General features: G+C 46.2%; 1 protein-coding gene across 1 annotated transcript in view; it reads right to left on the bottom strand.

The window, feature by feature from the left end:
- COL6A3 (collagen type VI alpha 3 chain) overlaps nt 1–15,183 on the bottom strand; it is a 64,631-nt gene extending 49,448 nt beyond the window's left edge. Inside the window, exons 1-4 of the mRNA XM_075430646.1 lie at nt 15,040–15,183; nt 6,580–6,728; nt 5,024–5,131; nt 635–1,237 (exon numbers count right to left, since the gene is read on the bottom strand). Of these exons, the coding sequence (XP_075286761.1) occupies nt 635–1,237; nt 5,024–5,131; nt 6,580–6,667 (799 nt within the window). The 5' untranslated portion in view covers nt 6,668–6,728; nt 15,040–15,183. The remainder of the gene's footprint in view (nt 1–634; nt 1,238–5,023; nt 5,132–6,579; nt 6,729–15,039) is intronic.
- Between the last annotated feature and the right edge of the window lie 7,366 nt (nt 15,184–22,549).

Here is a 22,549-nt window from a genome sequence, read left to right as displayed (position 1 = left end):
GAAGAGAAATACATGTTAGCAAGGTAAGGATTTCACTTCAGAAGAGCTAAGGGCTGTTTTGCTTTGAAGTTTAACAAAGGAATTTCACCCTTTTCCCAAGGATAGTGCACAGTTTCAATGAGGTATGTAATTTTACTGTTTTAGTAAGCTGATAACTTCAACTCTGTGAAATAGGATCCGTTTAACATCTCTGTTAGCTTCCCCAGTGAAATTTCATTCTGATGACAGTTTCAATTGACATATAATGTACACTTATGTGATAGAAAAGTTTTCAGAACTGAACGTGCTGCAGTATTTACCACGGGGGTGCTCAGATGTTTATATATAAAATACATATATATATATAAGGTTTATATGAACTTCTTTATACTCTGCTTGTGTTTTTCTAAACCCCATGCCATGCCAGTTACTGACACAAAAACCTCACAAAAGATAACCTACTGGGCAAACAAGTTTCTGTACATTAGCCGCAGGACTATTTGTCTTTCACATTGTTTCTCCATAACCAGCCCAGAGAGATGCACTGCAAAAATAAAAAATCTAAATTAAAAAAATAAATATGTTTTTAAAGCGTGCAAAAGCTCATTCATTCAATGATTCATCAAAATGCAACAGTCTAGAAAGGCATACATACCTTCAGTCACAATGGTTGGGGCCTCTAACAAAATGAGTCTTTGGGCCACTCCAACAATGTTGGGCAGTAATAATTCTCGAAGAGCATCAAGGTTACGGATATCCAGGGCAGTAAATGCGAAGCTTCCATCAGTAGCAATCTGCTGCAGCTCTGCACTGTCAGCATTCAGGACCCCAATACTAAACGAAAATATACTAGCTTGCTTCACCGCTAACAAGCCCTCTCGGATATCATCACTAGACTCTCCACCACTTATCAGCACTAAAATCTGAGGCACCGCTTCCTCTATCCTGCTGCCTCCTGCCTGGGTGAAGAGGTTCTCAACCACAAACTCCAGTGCCGCACCGGTGTTCGCTTCCTCGCCACCGCGGAAGCTAAGTGCCTTCACGGCATCGAGAACATCCGCTTTTGTGGAGTAGCTGTTCAAAGCGAACTCGGTTCTGGGTTGATCACTATACTGCACCACCCCAATGTGTATTTGCTGAGCTCCAACTCTGAGGCTTTCAATCAAATTTACAAGGAAATCACGTATGGCTTGAAAATTGACACTTCCGATGTTGTCTGATCCATCAATAAGGAAAATAAGGTCAGCAGACTCTTGAGCTTTAAAAAAAGAAATGCAAAAGGTGAAAGCATTAAAATGAGTGATTACATGCGGTTTTACAGTGTTCTGACATGTTTCTTGGAAAACCAGTAAGAAACACGAAAATGAGAAAACAAAACACATGTTCACTGAGGAGGTGATGTTTGCCTCTTAGTTCTGCATTCTGATTGAATATGAGCTCCCAGCCCCATCCCAGTAGCATCTGCTGCCCATCAAGAGATGCCTTGAGCGGATGCAACCTGGGCTGGTGGCTGCAGTTACATACAGGTCAGCATTACTGGCACACGAGGAGAAAACTTGGCAAACCGTAATTTTTGGAAATCTAGATCCATTCCATCAGTGACCAGCACTGTCCAAGTATTTAGATAGAGACAAAAGCAAAAGGTGGGTTTGGTGGCAATTCACTCTGCAGACAGCAGTTGAGGACAGTAATATCTGTAGGAAGTTTTCCTCACTGCAGTCTCTTTTTTTTCGGGGAAAAAAGGAAGAAGCCACCATTTACTGGGTACATGGAAAGTTTCGGCTTCTCTCTGGCAATTCTGCTTTTTTGACGGTTAAGACCAGCAGATGAATGTATTGCCTTCTCCCAACATGAATGATCATTTTCTGAAATGCCTTTGCTAGAAACAATCATAAAGGTTTTGGTTGTGATTCTTGCTCTGTAATTCTTTTACCAGCTGTCCAGCATACATATTATGGTATTTGTCCAGCAAGCTGACCCACACAATTGTCAAACCATGCCATGCACAAATTGTCTTGCATTAATTACTTTGCACGAAGATGCATTGATTATCAGTAGAGGGTTCTGGTCTGTATTTTTCATATGGACTCTGGATATTCAACCAAGGAATGCAGAATCAGGTTAAAACAGGGTGATGAAATCAGTCATGACACAATTATCCAACTCGTTGTGACCATACCCAGATGATCACAAGCACCTGCTGACAATATACACACACCAAACAAAATTTTTATTGTTGTTGAAGGGAAGCATTTTTGCTGTGAGACTTACTGAAGCAGGCCCAAAATGCCCTGGTGTCTGCTCTTACTCCTTTTACTCAAGTGATCAAGTGACATCAATGTCACCAAGAACTCTAGGCATGCAATACGGGGGTGGGGGGGTGGGGGGGTGGGAGAAGACCCCAAAGCATGCTCAAGTGTTTCTATTTTATTACTCTCCAATATTGTCAACAAATCAAATTTCAGACTATTCACAAATGACTGACAAGCCACTTTTGGAAGTCCCATCTGACTTTCAGCTATTGAAAGCCAAAGGTGAAGCTAGTAGTAAAACTGACACATAATCTCATGAGGTCAGGAATAAACCTGTGGTCTTTGCTAAGAACCAGCAATCTCAATCAATTTTTTGCCTGTTTAGTTGTTTTTCTAGTAGATGTTTTCATACATCACAATGCCACCAAGAGATTAAAAAATGCTCCAATTCCAGCGACAAAGGAGAAGGCTCTCCAGGGCATCACCACTTCCCTGGGCCAGCTCAACAGCCAGTGTTGGCTTGGAGAATATCAGCGCTGTTCATAAATGCAGGGGGCTCCAGGATTTATTTAAGCATCACTAAGTCAAAGTTTAGGGGTGCTTAATGTTAGCTTTACAGTGCTATTTTCAGTTAGGATGTACACTTCTACTTCATCATGTAAATGAAATGGAAATCTCAAAACGGTTGTACCCAGCGCTGTTTTAGATACCGTAGACATCTTTATGAGAAACAAAATTTCAGAAACCAATGAGTGTATTCACAGCAGCATGGGTCAGTTCCACAGGAGAGAAAATAGATATGAAATCATGGATGCGTTGGATAATTTGTCATCACTGTAAAAAACTCTTGTACTTCAGTGCGCATTTATGGAACAAGCCGGTGCTGGAGAACGAGTAAAAGCATGCTTGTTACACAACTAAGCAAGGAGGGTCAGATGAGACAGACAGCTAAGATTTAACAAATACATCAGGGCAAACTTGGGGCTGACTTTCATACTTACACTAGTCAGCTCTGGGGACGGCCACAGACCATTCTGTTTCGTATTACGGTTTATTTCTAGCATAACATCCACAGCATTTTGATACATTTCAACGCTACATTGAGTTATCAGCTGGATAAATGCCTTAAACTCTTATGCAAACAATTAGTTGTACCATGTTTTGCACACTGTTGTCATCCAATGTTTAGGATTGGTAAGATCTTTTTCCATGTTTACTAGTATTCTATAGATTGCCCGTGCAAGTAACACAGGGACAAAACTACAACAGTAGAAGTAGCTAAAGTGGAAGGGGGAGGGGGGGAGGAAATGTTTACAGAAGTTATCTTTGTATAGAAATGAACGTGGAAATGCATGATATGCACGAAGTAGGAATTTGCCATTAAAGCTTTTATAGAAACCTCTGTGACTCTAGATGTTTATATGCTACAGAGTCACCTGCTGCCATGCCCTAGAGGACAGCCAGCCACCAAAGACCAATTCCCCTACTGATTTCAACAGCAAAGCACTGGGGTCCTTCATGGCGAAGATGCTGAACAGCTACTGCATTGCTGTCAGAAGGCTGGGTATAGCATGTTTTTTCAACATATATTGACATGATTTTCTTAGAATTGGCGAACCTCATGTCATCTTTCTGGGGCAGCCGCTTTCCTTCCCTGTGGCTTTCATGTGATCAGGATATTTGCCCTGTCAAGCACTTTGCACAATAAAAAAACACACATGAGCACAGTCTTTTGGTGTTGCTTGGTGTCATGCAGTGATGGAGAGCACCCAATGGGGCTGGCGTGAGGGTTAATCAGGCAAGACAACACAGGGGGATTAATGTTACACTGCCTCATTACACTGCCATTGCCTTACATCACCCCACAAGCTATTGACCTTCAGATGGAGTCTCAGGAATAAAAAGAAAGGTTTGATCTCCGGGACTTCTGTTTTGAAACACAACAAAGCTCTCAGAAGGCCCTTTCCATGCTGAAATTTCATAAACAGAGAAGGGACTGAGGAAGATTCTCTTCTTTTTTTTCCAGGCAAATTGGGCCCCTGGCTTGCGGTCAGCACAGATCTGTTGAAGCCAACACGGTTTGCAGAGAGGTTTCAGTTACAGGAAAGGTCCAGCACTCTGGCAGGTGGAAGGCACCAGCTTGTAAAGAAGGGATTTGAGTGGCATCGCAAAAAGGGACTCCAACCACAAACCTTCTCCAAGCGGATGAGGACAGAGGCTCAGTGCCAGCTCAGGGATAGGATTTCAGCAGAGAAGTTCTCCACTGAACTGCGTTTGCGGTCTTCAGCCAAGAACATGACTTTTTGGAGTAGCACATTGCCTACCTCCCCCACTAGCTGCAAGAGGACATCCCACATAGTGTTCCTGCAGCCAGCAGCGACCTTCTTGGTCTCCAGAGTGTTTTCTGTCAGGGTCTCACAGAGTCACCAACACGGTTGGTGTGTTCATCCCCTATTTCCCTGCCTCTGGGATGGATAGGATGGGGCAATTTAATAACTCTACAGAGCTCCCTATGTTTGCATTTCCATGACATGAGTGCAAAAGGATGGCCATATAAGGGGCCACTGGCTGTCCAAGGGCTCCTGTGCTACCTCCTGGCAGCTCTGGCAGGCATGCCAGCTCAGTCTGCAAACAGTGGCATGCTCAATTGCTAAAAAGATGAGGCCACACGCTTCAAACCTTTATTTTTAAACCTCTGAACGTCCATCTCAGTCTTGCCCCTACAAAGGCTTCAAACAGCACAACGCCAGCAGATACCATGCTGATGGGAGCCATCAGCAGTCGGCCATTACCTGTGATGTCTTTAACCAGTCCTTTGGCCCCAGCCTTTTCTGAAGTCATAGATGAACGGACACTCGCCACTAAATCTCCAACTATGCCATGGAGAGCAGTAAAATTCTCTAGGTTGAAAAGGTGCATATCGAAGGGTTCGTTCGCTATTTCCTTTAACTCCCCTTCCACTGCATCCTGCACGCCGATCGCAAACATGTTTACATGGGCCGATTTAAGGACAGATGATGGCAGAGCCACATCATCCCGGGATCGTCCGTCCGTTAACACTATAATAACCTGGGGAACGCCTTCACTGGCTCTGCTTCCAGCAGCTTTAGTGAGATGGTTCTCGATTAGGTACTCTAATCCTTTTCCAGTCTTGGTGCCTCCCCCCATGTAAGGCATGTTGGCAATATGGGACAGGACGTCTTGGGTAGAGGGGTAGGTATTTAACTGGAACTCTGTGTGGGGGTTTCCGCTGAACTGGACCAGTGCAAAGCGAAAATCATTTTCTCCCACATCTAAAGCTTTTACAACATCATACAGAAACTCTTGAACAAGTTGGAAATGTTCCTTCCCAATGCTCCAAGAGGAATCCACTAGAAATATTATATCAGCCACGGCAACGGTTTTGACAGCTTTAAAAAAACAGATGGGGTTTTATGATTTTCTATTGGTCAGCACAAGCATGCCTCCTCCTCCTCCTCGCCCAAATAACCGACGGCCTCTATCGCATGGTGAATATGAAGCTTATCTTCCCCTTATCACCCGCAGACAAACAAGCAGAGCTGGGGAATAACTGGGCAGCCATCAGCGCCCTGACACTGCAGGCATTGGGGGGCAGGAGGGAAGCAGCATGTGACCTACCCTTCCCAGGGAGGGGGCTGCGAGATGCTTCTCTCCTCCCAGACCCTCGCTGCATGGGTTTGGGCACCAGCCCTGAGCCAGACAAAGATGCCTGTGGCTTCACATGTGAATTTAAGCTCACTCAGCTTCAAGTCTCCCATGGTCTCCTGTGCTTTTTTTCTCTGGCTCAGGGCTTTGCTGGCTCCACGGCAGTGCTCGAGGAAGAAAGAGCTGCTCAATTTTAGCAGCCTAGGTGCTAGCGTGGGTTTTCCATATTTTTCCTGATGCTAATACCGCCTTGTGAAACGAGCTCTGGTCCCAACGGCACCAGTGCCGCTTCTTAAAAAAAACATATATCTTTTCTGCAGGTCCGTGGCAGTGCTCTCCTTGCTGCAAAACACCCTCCTATACACGCAAGGAGGGCAAGAAAGCTCTGTCCAGGAGAAAACCCTCTTGGGGCCACCCGGGGTGCGTGTCCTGCACCCCTGTCCCCAGTAGAACATCCTCAAAGGCACGCCACCTACCAGCGACATGCTCGGGAAGGCACTGCACGTGTTGGCCAAGGTTTGGGTCCAGAAGGACCCTCAGATGAGTGGGAGCTGAGGAGCAGAAAGTAAATCACAACGTACCATCGACATGCATGTTAAAAACCAAATGTTGCGAGCATCTCGGTGCAAACTAGCGGTATGTTTGTACAGGGTCGAAGTTGGATAAAGCAGTCTGCTCTTACCTGCTTGCTGCTGGGCACAAACCGAGCAGAAGCCTGACAGTAGGAGACAAAATATTACCACAAAGGGCAAATGTCGATGTTTCCTCATTTTGGTCTTTTATCTGAGTTTTCCTTTCAGTCTCTTTGTTTCAAAGCACCGAGTGTGAGACCTAATGGAGAAAGAGAAGGAGAGTGAGAAACAGCAGCAGTGCTGGCCAAGGATGAGATAGAAAAGCCAAACCATGTAGCTTTGTGATGCTTTTGTGGCACTTTAGTAGGAAAATAAAAAATTGTAATGCTGGACAGTCTGCTTTATAGCAAGCATTTCTTTGGAGGAGGAATCGTCACTCGCACAATTGGCATTTAATCACTCTGTGGACTTAGATGGCTTTCTTCTTGTCTATACTGTTCCAGGTAATACCCACAGGAATATGGTCAGCCTAGGTTTCTACCACCAGGCCTCAAAATATATGATGGCCTCTCTCCTGTGCTCCTCATCCATGGATGGCCACCTGAAACATCTTGACCAATGTGTTCCCTCTTGCTGCTGCCCTTTCTTATTTTATTTTTTACAAACACCATAATAATTGCCCTGAACATCCGTCTTTGCCTCAGCTCACCTTTCCAGCTGTCCCAAATATACAAATGGAAATTTAATTACTCCATACCCAAGTGAGTCACATAATCTGGCTGTACAGCAAAAAGCCCTCAGACTCCCCCAAGCTTGCAGCCTTGGAGGTGGAATAGTCTGGGCCAGCTGATCACATTTTGGAAATGCATCAAGAATAATATTGTACATGTCAGAGCCAAAAATATAATTTATGGAAGTTTCTTATCTGTGATCCACCTGGCAAGTCTTTTGAAACAATGTCTCTTTCTCTTTACTTATTCTTCATTTCCAAGCCTACAAAGCAGAAACCAGCAAGGCTTGCTTAACCAAGAAAATATCCTCCCAAAAGGGAAAGCAGTAATTTAATACTTTTCATTCCCCAAAAGGAGCTCAATTACTCATATGAGCCAAAAGTGATTCAAATATACCAAGCTATTAACTGGGTCATGATTAAAAAAAAAAAAAATAATTTTCTCATAACCATGCTTACCAACTCCATCAGCCCAGAGAGATATGACTAGTACAAGAGCCTAAGGGGGTTGGTGGGAAGACTAAACCCTCCTTAAGGAAAACAATGGTAATTACACAGATGGCTACTGTTGGCACCTGCAAACAGAACCAGGTGCTGGGAATTAGGGAAAATTCAGAAATAAACATCTGAACAGCAGATCCCTCTTCCACCGAAGAGATACTCCTCAGGGCTATCAAACAGGGGTTCAGTGGAAAGGAGGGGACAATGTCCATCTTGTTTCCAGAAACCCAGCATGATCCTGACACTTCCACTAGCTCCCTGCATGTCAAAGCTGGGTTGGGGTCTGGACTTCCACAGGAGAAGGGGTTTGCAGCATTCACTCTTCCAGGTGCTCCAAATGGTATTTATGAATGCCATATAACATGAGTCAGGCAAAAGCTAGCCCCTGCCTTTCCCCCCACAATTGTGTATAATAATAATCACACCAGGTGGAGAGACGTTTAATAGGCACCCAGAGCCAGCAGCTAGCACGCAGCATTAATTAAGATGTGACAACTCTTCCCTGTTATTGGCAACTACTTGATATATAGAGGCAGCTGCTGCAGCCCAGAAGTATCACCATCATTCGTAGAAAGACCAAGAAATCATCCTTGTTAGCTAGCACCAATCCATCCATCCATCCCCCTGGCTATTTTTTTCCAAGGCAGTCCTTCCAGTGCCTCCAGTGGGAGTGAACCTGCTCTGCTGGACCATGTCACTGATTTACAGCTTGCTCACCCAAAGGATGCATGGGGAGGAGAAAGCTGGGCTCTGCTCCCCCATGGGTGCAGGAGCTTCCATGGGCATCTCAGCAGAGTTCATCCCCTGAGCACACAAATACAGAAAGGTCTGTATGTCCCAGAGCTGAGGCTTGCAAAAAGCACTGAGCTTGTGATGACCACCCATGCAACCATCCATCCAACCCCATCAGAGCATATTCCCTCTTGGTAGAAGAGGTTTATGGAACGGCTGCAATTTTTTTGTGATGGACTTGCCTTGCAGCATCCATTGGGAGTAAAATGCTGCTACAAATGAATGAAAAATGTGAAATAAAATGCACACTGTGGAAAAACAGCCCATTAAAATAATGTATGCTGTAAAAGTGCTAGTATTTCTTTTCCGAAACACAGGAAGTTATGTTATCATCCTGTTTATTAGCTGCTGGCTTCCTAGCTCTCTGCAGTCACAACAGCTGGGGGTGAACAGAGCGTCAAGATAAACCAGTGAAAATTAATGTTTTGCCAGCTAGTAAATGACAGGAGCAAAGCAAACATTTGGGGTTTCTTTGGTCTGAGCACTGAGCAGCTGCAAAGAGCCTTACGGGGCTGTTTACAGCCATGAAACACAGCAGAAGGGAAAAGCACATCTCCCCGGTGCTACAAAACCTCCCCTGCCTGCAACACCTCCCATGACCCTCCCATACTAGTAGGCAACTGGACTTTACATTGAGTGAGATTTCCAAAGTCCATGGTGGATCTATACCTACATCTATAAGGCTCCTTTGATTTGAAACCCCTTGAAGAACTGCCTTGCCCATGTTCATATAAGGAGCCTGGGGGAGAGCTGGGGCTGAGCTCACCTCTATTAGGTCCCTTTGGGTTGTGGTTTGGTCCCAGAGCCTTGTGGCAGAGAAACCAGATGTGTTTTAGGTATCTCCACCCTAGAAAACCCAAACAGCTGAATCGTGGGTCAGCCCTCAGTGCACCATGAGATAAACTTGGATATCACACTATACTAAAACAACACTCAGTCACAGGCCCTGGCCAGCTGGGAAATACAACACGTGTTTCAAGCAATAATAAAATGGCTGTTCTTTTTAGTCACCTTCTTTTCTATTTTAGCCTTTAGGAGGCCTCCGGCTCTATTTGCAGCTTACTCCATGGAAGCTTCCTCTGTATTTATGGCTGTATGCAAGCAGGAAGTCTTGTTCATCAATAAGAGATAAGTTTTAGCATCACACTTCCCCAAAACCATCTTAAAAGCACAGAGGCTGAGATTAGTTACTAGAAGGAGAGAGGCAGCAAAGTCTTGCAGAAAGAGGTGGTTGATGTCTCTTAGAGACTGACTGATAGCTTATTAGAAGAGGCCCATTCAAGCACAGGTACTCCCAAGCAGGCTTTTCCTTTCTATCCCCAACGCCCTCCACAGCACCCTGGTTAGCAAAGGAGAAGGAATTGTGTGCTCACAGGGAGGGGTGGGTGAGGAGATGGCTGTTCCTGCAGGGATAGCTCTGGAGAAGAAGCAGCACAGACAGAAGGGTTTTTTGTAGAGGTAATGTGCTTTGGGGAGGGGGTTGAACCAAAACTCTGCTTGTATCTGGTTTGACTGTGTCAACAACAAGTCACTGACTCAGTGGGAGGAGTGGGCTTAAGGCAGTAAATGATGTGATTTTTATTGTTTCGGTGTTTAGAGGTAGTAGGTCTTTCTTGGCTTGCCTTGGTGAGGCACAGCAAGTAACTTGCTTTGCTCAATATGCTCTTGCTTTGTGTCCCAGACTACCACTGGTCACAAGATGGAGATTGTACCAGCTTGCAGGCAGCGGAGGATAAAAACAGCGATGTGAACTTCTGTTAATTGACTTTAATTCTTGATTATGGCAGGTATCTGTTTTACAACTTAATTCTCCTGGATTATTGTTATTTTTAATAACTGTGTTTTCAACAAAACAATTTCATCCTGAATTATTTTTTAATGAAAGTTCCTTGCAGTCCTTGGGGGTGAAAGCTCTGGTGGAGCTTTTGATATGATCACTGGAAGCTAGAAAAAAAAAATGCTGAAAAACCTGACAACTAAGAATTAGCACCAAAGTGTGGGTAGCTGGTCTCTTAATAACTCATGTGCAAAAATATTAACTCATGTAGTCTTCAATAATCTGAAGTTTTTATGTCTGTCTAGAATTTATGTAGTGTGGTGACCTCTTAGTATCACAGTATGTCCTCCATTTCATCAGAAGATATACATCTGTTACTAATAATGCTTTCAAAAGGCAATCATTTCTGCTACTAACTCAATGAAGTGATTTCCTTAAATATTTTTCCCAGCAGCTATTTTTTGCTTATTGCATACTTCTCTGTGCATAAATTTTTACATTTTACATAATTTTTTGAGTGCATGTTTCAAATTAACTTTCTAAGCAACCATTTGCTTGTGTGTGTTTTTCACTACAGTGTATTTAAAATAAAATCTGTAGAAACGCAAAGCAGATGAGTAGACTTAAAAAAAGTAAAACATAAAAGGCAGGAAAATCACTACATTACTACAGCTGTTACATATCACTGATTTATTATATATATCTCAGCTGTGCTGGCTGGCTTTAAGAGGAAGGGAAAGTATCTATGGCTTTGGAGTGAAAAGAAATGTGATGTGTGACATCTGTAGAAATGGATGGGTGCTATGGCAGGTAGAGGGAATAATGTTGTTGCAAAATACCCCTTAAATCTGAAGTCCTGGCTGGGCAGTGCTTCAGGCACTGATGCTATCTGTCTAGCTGGACTGTAAGAGAAAGTAATCAGCACAGCTGGATCTGTCGGAGCGTTTTTCTGTGCTAGCATTTTGTAGTTGCTTGATGCTTTTCTTCAAGGCTAAAGGACTGATCCGGGCAGAACTGACTCTTGGGGTATGATAACCAGCAAATCCAAAGTTAGTGATTCTTTTTGTCAAATCTGTTCCCATCGGATCTCCCTCCCCATGAAACGCTGCTCACCTCACCGCAGCAGCAGTCTCTGGGAAATGACAGAGGACCCAAAGCAGCTGTGGTAGGCAGAGCCATGACTTGTGTGTTCTTCTGAGGACAAATGGCCTAAGTTTGGGCAGCCTGTGCAGATTTTCTAGCTGGCACAGCCAGGGACCTTTGGGGATGCCTCACTGTCCCAGATCACAGTACACGTGGTCCAGTGTTCCTGCCTAGCCCTGGGGCATCTGCAAGAAATATCTTGACTAGAAGCCTGAAAAGCAATTGTAGCCCTTAAATTCGCTCTTGCACATGGGAGAAAGAGGGGAATTTGTACCTGGGTCCCAGCAGCTTTTCTGACAGATCTGGCAGGGCATGAGGTGCAGGAGATGAGATGCTGTGAGTGTCCTCCAGACCCTTCTAGAAGTCTACCCCATGGACATGTCAGGGTCAAAACCAAGGGGCCTCTGCCTTCATCTGCATTTGCTTTGTGGGGATCTCCCCATGCCTCAATATCACCCTGTTTCCCAGCCAAAATGCTTGGCCTGAAATCCCTTTGACTTGGCTGTTCTCTGCTATGTGCATGTCCCTGGGAAGCAGAAATGAAGCCATGAGGCTGCTGTAAGCCTTGCCAGTGACTCAAAAGTGGGCCCTGGCCACCCAGAACAATTATTTGCAGGCCCAGCATTGGGCTACACATCCAGTTTTGGCTGTGGAGCAAGTCAGGAGGAGAAACAGCTCCCGAAATCCTGATGTGGAGCCATGGTGGCACAGACTGAATTCTAGAGGTGATGCATACTTCTCTCTCAGCTGGATGAATGAATCCTCCCTTGAATTTATCTGCACTGTGAAGAGGTCTGAGCTGGGTTGAAATGTTAGCCAAAAGCCACTCCTGGGAGTGATTTGGACACCTAGGAGGCTAAATGCCATGATTTTTCCATGTGAAATAGCTCAGTCACCTTTGAAAAGGGACAGGAGTGTCCCAAGCCTCTAATCTGGCCACCACTTGCTCATATAGCACAAAATCTCACCTGGCCCCATATCGTCCAGGAGAAGTAAAGATACTTCTGGAGACTCAGAATGAGCTATATAGGCCAGATCCTGAATTTGTTCACAGCTCCAAGTGGAATCATTTCAGTTTGCACCGGGTCTTTTGAAGGGTTTCCATTAACATTGCTGCCATCTGGCAATGATGGCACTGGGAAGGTGAGGGTGGTTGGGCTGAGGGCTGCTCCTGAAAACATTTCTTCCTACAAAGGTAGACCTGAGTATTAAAAGCAAACAACCTTAAAAGGTTGGAAAATCTTCCTGCTTTTGCAGATGTCTTTAGCTCTGACTTTGAAAACCAGCATTCAGTAAAGCAGCAGAATTATACTGCTTTTATATCATACCCAGGCAAGTTCGCTCGGTGCTAGTGCTAAATATGAATCAGAAATTCACTTCTGTTCTTATAAGCATGTTGTTGGCTTGAAATCTGGTTGTTTTCCTCATCTGAGGACTGAGACTAAAATAGAGTAGTTAATAAGAGGAAAGGGAGTATTTGCTAAAAAGGAGAGGAAACTCCCTCAAAGATCAATGACTCTTTATGTATAGTAACCTAAGCCTCCCAGTGCCTCTCCACCCAAACAAATCGGCTCCTTAATGTGGAACACAGATCACTTAAAAGGTGGAAAAAGTGATGGGCATGCAGAGGAGCAGGGCTGGCCGTGATTCACAGTGGAGAGCAGGCATGCAATGCCACCCGTAGCCAGCCCCGCTGCTGCGCACACCCAGTGTGGGGGCAGGTTCGTCCCCTTGCTGCAAATCAAATGCGTTCAGGCTGGGGGAATACAGTCCAAGGCTGGCAAGACTGCAGTTACCCGAGTTTGCACTGATGGAAGGAATAAGATGTTCCCTTCCCTCCTGTTCCCGGACAGGCACGTAGCAAAAGTTAGGAGAGGAACAACATCTTTTTTTTCTCCTTGACTTATGGGAATACAGTGGGAGCTGGTTTAGCTCGCTCTGAAATCAGGGAAAGTCAATGCTTTTGAATGGAAAACTGTAAAGACTTCTGAAAAAACAGAAAGGGAACTGGGGAGGCAGCTGAAAAAGGGAAAGGGAATGAATGAATGATGATGCGGCAGCAGCAAGTGCGCAGCCCTGTGCTCGTGTCTTAGAAATGCCATCGCATTCCTGGTCATGGTCAGCCTCTCTGTAAAGACTAGGGTGGCATGAGGGTATAAAGTTGGGGATATAAAGCCTCTTTACCTGAGCTCTGGTACTGGTGAGTTAAGGGATGGTGCTGGGGAGGTGCAGAGCTGGGTCTCTGCTCTGCCACTATATTCCTATGTGGCCTTGGAGGAGTGCCCCAGGTCTTCACAACAGCCTTTGGCTGGAGTCATCTCTCTGACCTCCACAAAGCTCCCAAACTGGGTGGCTGTGCCCCTAAAACAGCACTATATAAGCACAGTAATTATCCAACTAACAATACTGCTTTTTTTTTTTTTTAAGCTATTAAGTAACGGGGTAAAGCCAGAAGTTTGAAAAATGCAACATTCCTCCCCTGAGAGTGTACGTGAATCATTGCAGCAACCAGAAATGAGCTGAGAGTTTCCCATTGCACCCGCTGGAACCAAAGTGGCTTTGGCCACCTCCGCTCCAGCCCGTTTTGGCCACTGTGCCTGTTCAGGAAACCAATTTGGCTGCAACCCTTTCTTGTTCCGGGCGCTGGTTGGGAAAGGAGGACTTTGCTGAGCCAAGAGGGACAGTGGTGGGGTGTCTCCATGATTAGTCATAGCCGCCCCCTTGGCAAGAGCATTGATGTGTGCAAAGCCCTGGGGAATTGAGGGCAACTGGGGCTATGGGGTGAATGAGTTGGGAAAGGCAGGAGGGATCAGGAATGGGGCTGTGGAGAGGAGAGGTGGCTCCATTCAAGGCTGGAGAGCCCCTGGGGAAAAATATCTAACATTTGGCCAATTTCCCTCTCCGTGGATGACAGTGAGAGGATAAGGATCATCCCTGGAGCCACAACAGTGCTGGCCCACCCTGGAGCAGCGAGGACATTCCCAGCAGTGGGAGCTGCGTGGGGTGGATGAGCTGACAAGCATCTCTGGCTCGTTCATCCTACCTTGCCGTGAGGCGGGAGGGGTGAGGGCTGCTACCAAACAACCCCAGCCCTGAGGGCATGCCTGGGGAGCAGGAAACACCTGTGAGACACCCTCTTAGCCAGAGTCCTTGCAGGGTCCCGTGCATGCACCCACCTCCTCATGCCCAAGCAGCTCCCTGAACCACTACATGTCCTCCTTGGGGCACCCACCCCACCACTTCCCGAGCATCTCTCTCCCATGCCACAAAACTGCTGCTGCAGTGACTTCAAGGCATCAAAGGCAAACACCGTCCTGCAGCAGCAGGCGAAAAACCCTGCTCAGTGCCTTGAAATGAATGCAATTCCCCCGCACTGGTGGGGCCATGAGTGTCCCCGTGCACCTGCGGTGGCTTGGCGAGGAGGCTCCTGGTGTGAGCGAGCCGGCTGCATCGCTGTGGTTTCCCAAGCAGAATGCAGACCCTGAGGTAGCTTTGCTCTGAGGACACTGCTTTGCTCAAAATGCCTTGAAAACTCCCCAAAGACTAACACCCTGTTGATGAAGGGAAACGCAGCACAGCAGCTGCTCAGCCTGGGCTAAGGGTCCCCGCGAGGAAAGCAACACTTACCCCTGGGCGAACCTCAGAAAAAGTTATTTATTCCAGGATTTTCCACTCCGAAGCGCCTCTCACCCTTGCTTCATGGCATGCCAGTGCTGCTCAGCCTCCCCGGTCCCCGCTCGCCGTGCTCGGTGGGGTGCAAGCACTGGTGGGGCGAGGGAAATGGGGGTGCGCTGGTCCCCGCGAGCCGGCTGCCACGGGTCTGAGCGAGGCCGGAGGAGGCGGCTGGCGCGGGAGTGTCGGGGGGCCGGGCGATCCGGCGTCGCAAATGGGATCCAGATGGTTGGTGCTGGCGTTCCCGGGGCTGAGGTCAGAGCTGCTCATGACACGCGGTCCCCCCCCGCCCCGGGGGACGCCTCCGCACTGTGTGGCTTCCCCTTCCCGCGCTGGCCCTGACATCTCCAGAATGCTTCTCCTTGTTATCGGTGAGAAGAAATACATAAAAGAAAAACGTCCCGCAGGGTCGCAGGAACTGATTTAACTATGCCTTTTGGTCGGGAAGGGCTGGACTTGGATGTTTGCAGGAGCCAGGATGTGCCAAGGACCAAGCCAAGTTACGCGGGGCTCTGGCAAAGCGTCGTTTGGAGGTGCTCGAGGCTGCCGAAAGCTCAGTCTCTCCCCCTGCACAGTTACGAGCATCAGCGCAGGGGAGACAGTCTCTTCTTAATGCAGTTTCGTATTTCCATGTAACAGGGATTTTTTACTTGCCCTGATGGTGAGGAAGAAGTAAGGGGATTATGTTATAGAGTAACTTGTAAAGAAAAGTTAGCCCCTTAGCATAAGGATAAATATTTTAAAGTATAGATAGGCTAGTGTGAAGTTTCAGATAAAAGTTTGAAAGTTCCTAAAGGTTTTTTTTTTTTAAAAAACTTTGCACTGTGAAAAAATACCTTTAACCTTTCATTAGGCAGACCGTATCAGGCAGGTTTGGGGACTAATTTTATTCCTCTGCTTCAAGTGACAGCATGTCACTGGTCAAAATTAAACATTTTGGTCTGTACTGGGTTGTGTTTTGCAGGAAATTCTGCTATGGAAACATTAATTCTTATCTTTTGCCCTTGTTTGGGTCCATATAAGGCTGGAACTGAGATGGTGTCGCTGGAATCAAATACTCAAATTCTCTTCATTTCAAATGGGGATTTATGATGTTTGCTCTAGGTTTTGTGCTGTTTGAAAGACTAGCCACATAAAGAAATAGCTGGAATGCTTCAGGAAAGTGCTGAGCCCTTGAACTGATGCAACAGCTCATTTTAGAAATGGTGCTTGGCTTGGCGCTTGCTGAGACTGAGCGCCAGCCTTGTGGAGGGATCCAGTGCAAACATCCCCAGCCGCACCCCTGAAAGCAAGCAGGGTGTCGTGTCCCCCCCCCCAGATCTGGCAAGCTGGAGCTCAAAGGCAGGGTGTTCCCAAATCATAAATGTGCCCAGCAAAGGGAGCTGCAGCTCCTCACTGGGTGTCAGAGGGCAGCTGAACAGGTGATGGAGGAAACGGGGTCTGCTGGAAAGCAAAGACAAACACATAACAGCAGCCAAGAGGGGTGAGGGACAGCTGCTAGAGGATAAAACATACATGATAAAGGTGCGCTTTGCTGGCCGAAGTGTCCAAACTGAATTCTTTTCCTTCTAAATTTGGTTTCAAGTGGGAGAGCCCAGCTGGGATGCTGCAGTGGCACCAGCACAACCCTATAAATCAGCAGCTTGTGGCCATGGGCACTCATACCCTGTTACCAGCCTCTTGCAGAACAGGCAGGCCCAGGCGATGTGCTGCCCTGTGTTTTCTCCTTTCAGCCTATCCTTGCACAGTAGTCAAAGAAGGGAGATGGGGTCTCAGCTGAAGGGACTATGGGTGTGGGAAGCTGTGCCAAAACCCACCTGGAAATTAGATGCCAGCTCTGGAGCAGCAGGCTTGGAGTCAAAATTGACCTCTCTGATGCAGATCGAGTGCAGGAAAAGCTTTTCTTTTCTGTCGCAGAGGGGAAAAAAACCGATTTCAGAGGGGAAGCAATAAATGCGCTTGAAATCACAAGTCCCGTACCCTTGCTGTCACCTCTCCTGCACATGTCTGTCTCTCTGTCATCTGTACGATGCATCCAGCAAGAATTACATCCACCGAGTGGGGCCCAGAAGTTCCAGGTTGTCACCACCAGCAGAAACCAGGATAGTTTGGTCACACAAGCTAAAAGGCAGCTGGGATCTGTATTGCAATTAGTTCAGATAACCTTCAGAAACCACAGTTTTCTGCATGGATGGCAATGAAGGAATGCAGAAAAACAGTTTTAAGTGACTGGGAAAACCAAAATAATAAAACACAGAAAAGCTCCAGCCACCCCAGAACAGTAGTGAAAAACAGCCGAGGTAGAGGATTGGAAATAAATAGTGTAACAATATTGACAAAATGCATACAACCTGCATACGCCTATCATAGCTTGATTGAGAACATCTTTAACTTGGAAGTTAGTATTTATTCTATTCGCATCCTGCATATGTCTTAATATGGTTTCAATATTGAAATGACTTTTACCAAGTGCTCCAATAATTAAATGAGACTATAAGAGGTCTTAAATTCCCATCTGATTGCCTTTGTGACTGTAATAACTCAGCTGAAAGGTTTTCCTTTCCAAAAAGGGGCTTTGTAGCTGGCGTGCAGAGGGAGAGCAGCCAGCCAGGATGCTGAGGGTGTTTCAGGGTGGATTTATTTTTTTTTCCACTTACGATACTTTTCAATCCTTCCTTTAGCAGTTCTCTCTATATTTGCGTTGGTGATCCCCAGCAAACCATTTCCCATCCGCCACGGCATCAAGGGCGGACGCAGGCAGGTCCCCACCAAGGCTGCTGCGATGTCCCAGGGGGAGAGCAAAACCTCTGGGGACACGGTGACATCTGCAGAGGCAGACTTATTTCCATCCCCAGACACCAAACAAACCCTCTCTGATAATTGGTAAAAGACTGAATCACATCATGTCGGTAATTTCTAGAAGCAGCTGGGGCTAAATTTAGCAAGATTTCCTCCCTGGTGTATTAATAACTAGACGTGATTAATGCTATGAGTCAGGAAGAGGGTTTTGAGGAATTCTCTTTCTACCCATGACAAAATGCCCTGTATGCTACATCCTTGCCCGAATGCAAAGGGAACCTTGACCCCAGAATAAGGGTCTCAGCTTGGGACCCTTAAAAAAAGGTCAGTGAAACAGGCAGGGAGTGGTGAAATTTTGTAGTTCTTTTCTGTGTGCCGATGCACTTTGGCTGGGCCATTTCCACCCCCAATTTGAGAAACGCTCTGCAGATTCCCCCCGTGTGATTCACACAAGAAGAGTGGCCGGCTCTGTGTCACATATGTGTGGGGACACCCAGGAGCTTCCTGCCTTGGCTCCATGCTTGAGCACCATCTACTGGCTTTTCCTCCAGGGACTCCTCAGGCATCCACCAACCCCAAGGTCACCTTCTTCCCTGAGAATAAAACCTGCTCCTGCAAGACAGGGCTGCTGCATACTCTGAAATTAGTGGGTACTGCCAAAACCAAGGGTTGTTCTGTTATTTTTCCATCACCAGCCTTCGCATCTGCACAGCGGACTGAAGGCACAGGGTCCAGCCATGGCCCTCACGCTGCCATTTCAAAGAACAAGATCTTTCTTCTGCTTGCAAAGCAAGGCAGAAAGCTGCTGTGCTCAAACAAGGGCAGAGCTGCAGATTGCATTTTCATTTTGCTCACACTAGATGGTTTTCATTAGTTCCAAAGGATTTGCTGCTGCTTCCATCCAAATACTTCCCCCGCCACCAGCACCCCGGTTAGGAAGTGGTCCAGGAAATATTTTCTAAAGCTTATTTTGGTTCTGCTTTTCTCCTGCGCTTTCTGTTTGTCTGTCTGCCTCTGCATAAATGTGTCCTGATGTATTTGTGCCACATTTGATACTAGCCTCAATGCTGAAACAACCAGGCGGAAATAGCAGGAGCATCTCTAGAGCGTGCAGAGAAGGTGGGGAGAAAGTGAGCTGGGCAGGTTAGGGTGGGAATTAAGGCAAGAGAAGAGCCACTTGGCTCTGCCATTCCCATCCTGCAGTGCTGGCAAAGAAATTAAAACACCTCCGCAAAATGTCCCTCCTATCCTCAAGGACAAAGTTCTGATAGTGGGTTCAAGGCAGACTGTGCTGGGAGGGATCTTGGGAAAGGCTTGGTAATGCTAGGAGCATCTTAACAACCTGGGTGCAAACCAGGCTTAATTGCAATCAAAGGCACATGCCCTAATTGGCACCAGGGGAGGGAGGTTCGTGCCCCAGCACAGGTCAGTGGGGTGAATATTACTGCGTTCCCAGGGCTCCCTGGGGTAGTGTTGGGGGAACTGTAATCTGGGGATCTCCTGGCTGTACGATCACAGGTAACTTGTCTGCTCTAGGTTCCTTGTCTGTGGTACAGTGGGTTTTGTCTCCCTAGCTTATGTGAAGGGTGAAAAATGGGGACTGGCGTGACTGCTGTAGGAGAAAGAGCTGTTGTATGGAGTTGGGCAGAGGCTGCAGTCTCATGGTCTTAGCTCTCACAATTTTGAAAAGCAACAGCAGGAAAAGCCTTAAGAATGAAGCTGAAAATTTCAGCATCTCCCATGTGACTGGAGGGAAAACCTTCCTAACAGAATAAATGGTTTAGGGCTAATTGAAAAGTGGTTTTCTTCCTTTTTTACCTCTTCTTTAGTGTTATCATTTAAAACCAAAGCTGCAATACAAGCTTCACCTAGTAGGGTTTATTAGGAGTTATTTTTATGAATTTTACTATTTATTAATATATATTATTAGTGGGGGTACTGAAATGCATTGTACTGTGTGTCTTCTTTTTTCCCCAAACCAAAGCTTTTATAAATCTCTGTGTATGCTAGAAAACACTTTTGATAAATCAGTGATTTCTTAAAAGGATGCCTGTTTTGTTGTAACATGTCTGAGGCTAATACTGCTAATAAATCACAGCAACGGGCTAACTCCAGAAGAAGGAATAAAAGCAAGCCTACACCAGGGCTGCATGTATTATCTGAGTGTATATATATATTCTTAATCTGTGGCCTATAGGAGAGATTGTAACTCAAAGAAACTTTGAGCCCTGACCAACTGCATCCTGCAGAAAGCCCTCCCGCTGGAAGGGCTTTTCAGTGTCCGTGATGACAAGGAACAAACTACTCTCAAATATGTAAATAATGTGAATATTTTCCCCTCTAACACAATGCGTAGCTTGTGGGTCAGTAGACTGTAATGTGAACCATGATGCTCAGCTTCTAGGAAAGATGCTAGCTGAGCTCTTTTTCAGAATAAAAGATGTGTTTTGGCCAATATAGACCTTGTCAGCTGATGCTTTGGGTTGCTCCTGTTTTCTTGCATTAGATACTTCCAGGTGATGCCTTGCTAAAGGGGATCAAAAAATCTTTCAAAGTCGTGGCCTCCGTGTCCTGTGGCAACTTTGAAGTCCTGTGCTGCATAAAAAGCTGTTTGAAATGGGCTGAATTTCAAAGGTTCCAATGAAACTTCCCTTTTTGTGATGGAAATGACTGTTACTAATTACTGGTGAGAGAAGTGAGGTGGCTTGAACAGAGCTGGAGTCAGGGAGAAGCCAGAAATACTCGCTGCCCACACGGGCGGGATGATGTAACGGCAGACGAGCTGAGGAGGAATTATAGGGAATTATTCATAGCTATGAATGAGTTATATTAGTCGGGAAGATACGGGGGGGAGGAAGACCTGAGGTTTTGCTGTAGCCAGTTCCTTGGAAACTTGTGGTCACTGCGCACCAGCGGTAAAGAGAAAAGAGGGAGATGGCGGCACTGGAAATGTAAAGCTCTGTGTTGATGTACCATATGTCTCACTCTCCAGGGTGTATGTTCTTGATAGGGGTCCCTATTGAAGGAATAAGAATATATATTTTTATCTTGCCTATGTGACCTTTTCCATGATAAATGGAATTTTTCACGAGCAGCTCTTGCTTGTGGGTAGGGTGAGAAGAAAGCCAAGGGAGCAGCAATGCTGGGGTCTGAAACACCCCATGGGGATTGTGACCTACACCCCAACCTCACCAGGGCTGCTGCTTCCCCCCAGGGGCACCAGGTCCTTAATCAGCCCTTGCCATGCTTTCCTGCCAGGTGATCTGTCAGAAACACTGCTTCTTTTTAATCTTTGGAGCTGATGCTAAGATGAAGAGGCTTAATTCAGGTGTGAAAATTGGGCCACTCCCCTGAAATCAAAAGAACTATGAATTAAGGGGAGAAAACTCCCACATTTTGCTCAAGGTAATCACATGGATTTGAGCAGGGCTGAATCCCCACTCCCCTTTCCATCTCTCACATCATGTAGCTTCTTGGTTTCCTCCCTGGGCTTAATTTCTCCAGCTTCATCCCACAGCTTATAGTCACTCTCTGGTCTCTTGGGCATTAATGTAGGACTGGTATTTTCTTTCCTGAGGGTGTGATTGACTGCAGGAGCCAGAGGGTGCGGGCATCAAAGTTTTGCCTCCTGCAGAAGCATGCTGCCCTCCCTGGGGAGAGTCATGGTGGGCAGAGGTGGCTGCTGCTCCCCAGGGCATCACGGATCTGCTGCAACACAGAGGGTGACACCTTATTTCTCAGTGATAACAAAACAGAGTGTTTGTTACTGAGCATCCCCACGTTGCATTGTATCCTGGCATTGCTGTTGCTAAAGGTACTGCAGGGTGGGATGCACTTGCTTCTCCTCCACAGGGAAGGTCCTTGCTGTCCCCAGCTGGTTGGCACAGGGCTTCTCATGCCAGGGAGTCCTGCTGGGTGAACACGGGGGTCCAGGCTGTGTAATCTTTCTCTCTCTCTTATGAACATTGCATCACTTGTTGGAGAGTCAGTATTAACAGTGTCTCCACATTGTAGCTGTTTTGTTTGGAGTATGTATATGGGCAGTATGTATTTATTCCTAAGCGGCTTGTCTGTGATTTGCACCGAGCATGTGGAACAACTTGTGCATAAGATCTTTGTGTCTGAGGCCTCTGGAGACACCGAGTTTCTAACAAAGAGGTAAAACTCTGTTGTTTCCACTGTGCCTTTTGCTGCTTTGAGTAGAGCTGGTGAGGCATCATTTGGGAGATGCTGAATTTTCCCCTGTAAATGGCTAAAGCTCCTTTGGAAACTAAAAAGCCAAGGTTTTTGCCCAAATCCATCTAGAAACTCACTCAAAGTATGGGTACGTTTCTGGCTGGTCTAGGCGGTTTCCAGAGTAATGTGTTTTTCTGCATGAGCTGCATCAGAGACGCAGACACAACCTCAGTCTTTAGTTGGATAGTTTTTCTTTAAGCAAGCACCAGTTCCTCAGCACTGCCAGGTTATTCACACACAATAAAATGCACACAGGTAAATACATGGAATTAACTTCAATAGCAAGCCTTGTTGTCCTGTAGCTCAGTTTTGGGGAGCAAACATTGAGTGCAAAGGCTCAGGGGGTTATGGAAACATCTCCTAATTACTGGGCAACCTCTGTGGCAATGAACCTTTCCCCATCTGCAAATGTAGGCATCCCTTTAGGCAA

The sequence above is a fragment of the Opisthocomus hoazin genome, chromosome 9 (assembly GCF_030867145.1).
Source record: "Opisthocomus hoazin isolate bOpiHoa1 chromosome 9, bOpiHoa1.hap1, whole genome shotgun sequence".
Taxonomy (NCBI): domain Eukaryota; kingdom Metazoa; phylum Chordata; class Aves; order Opisthocomiformes; family Opisthocomidae; genus Opisthocomus; species Opisthocomus hoazin.
Note: the sequence above shows the minus strand (reverse complement) of the source record. Positions and strands in the feature narration are given on the sequence as shown.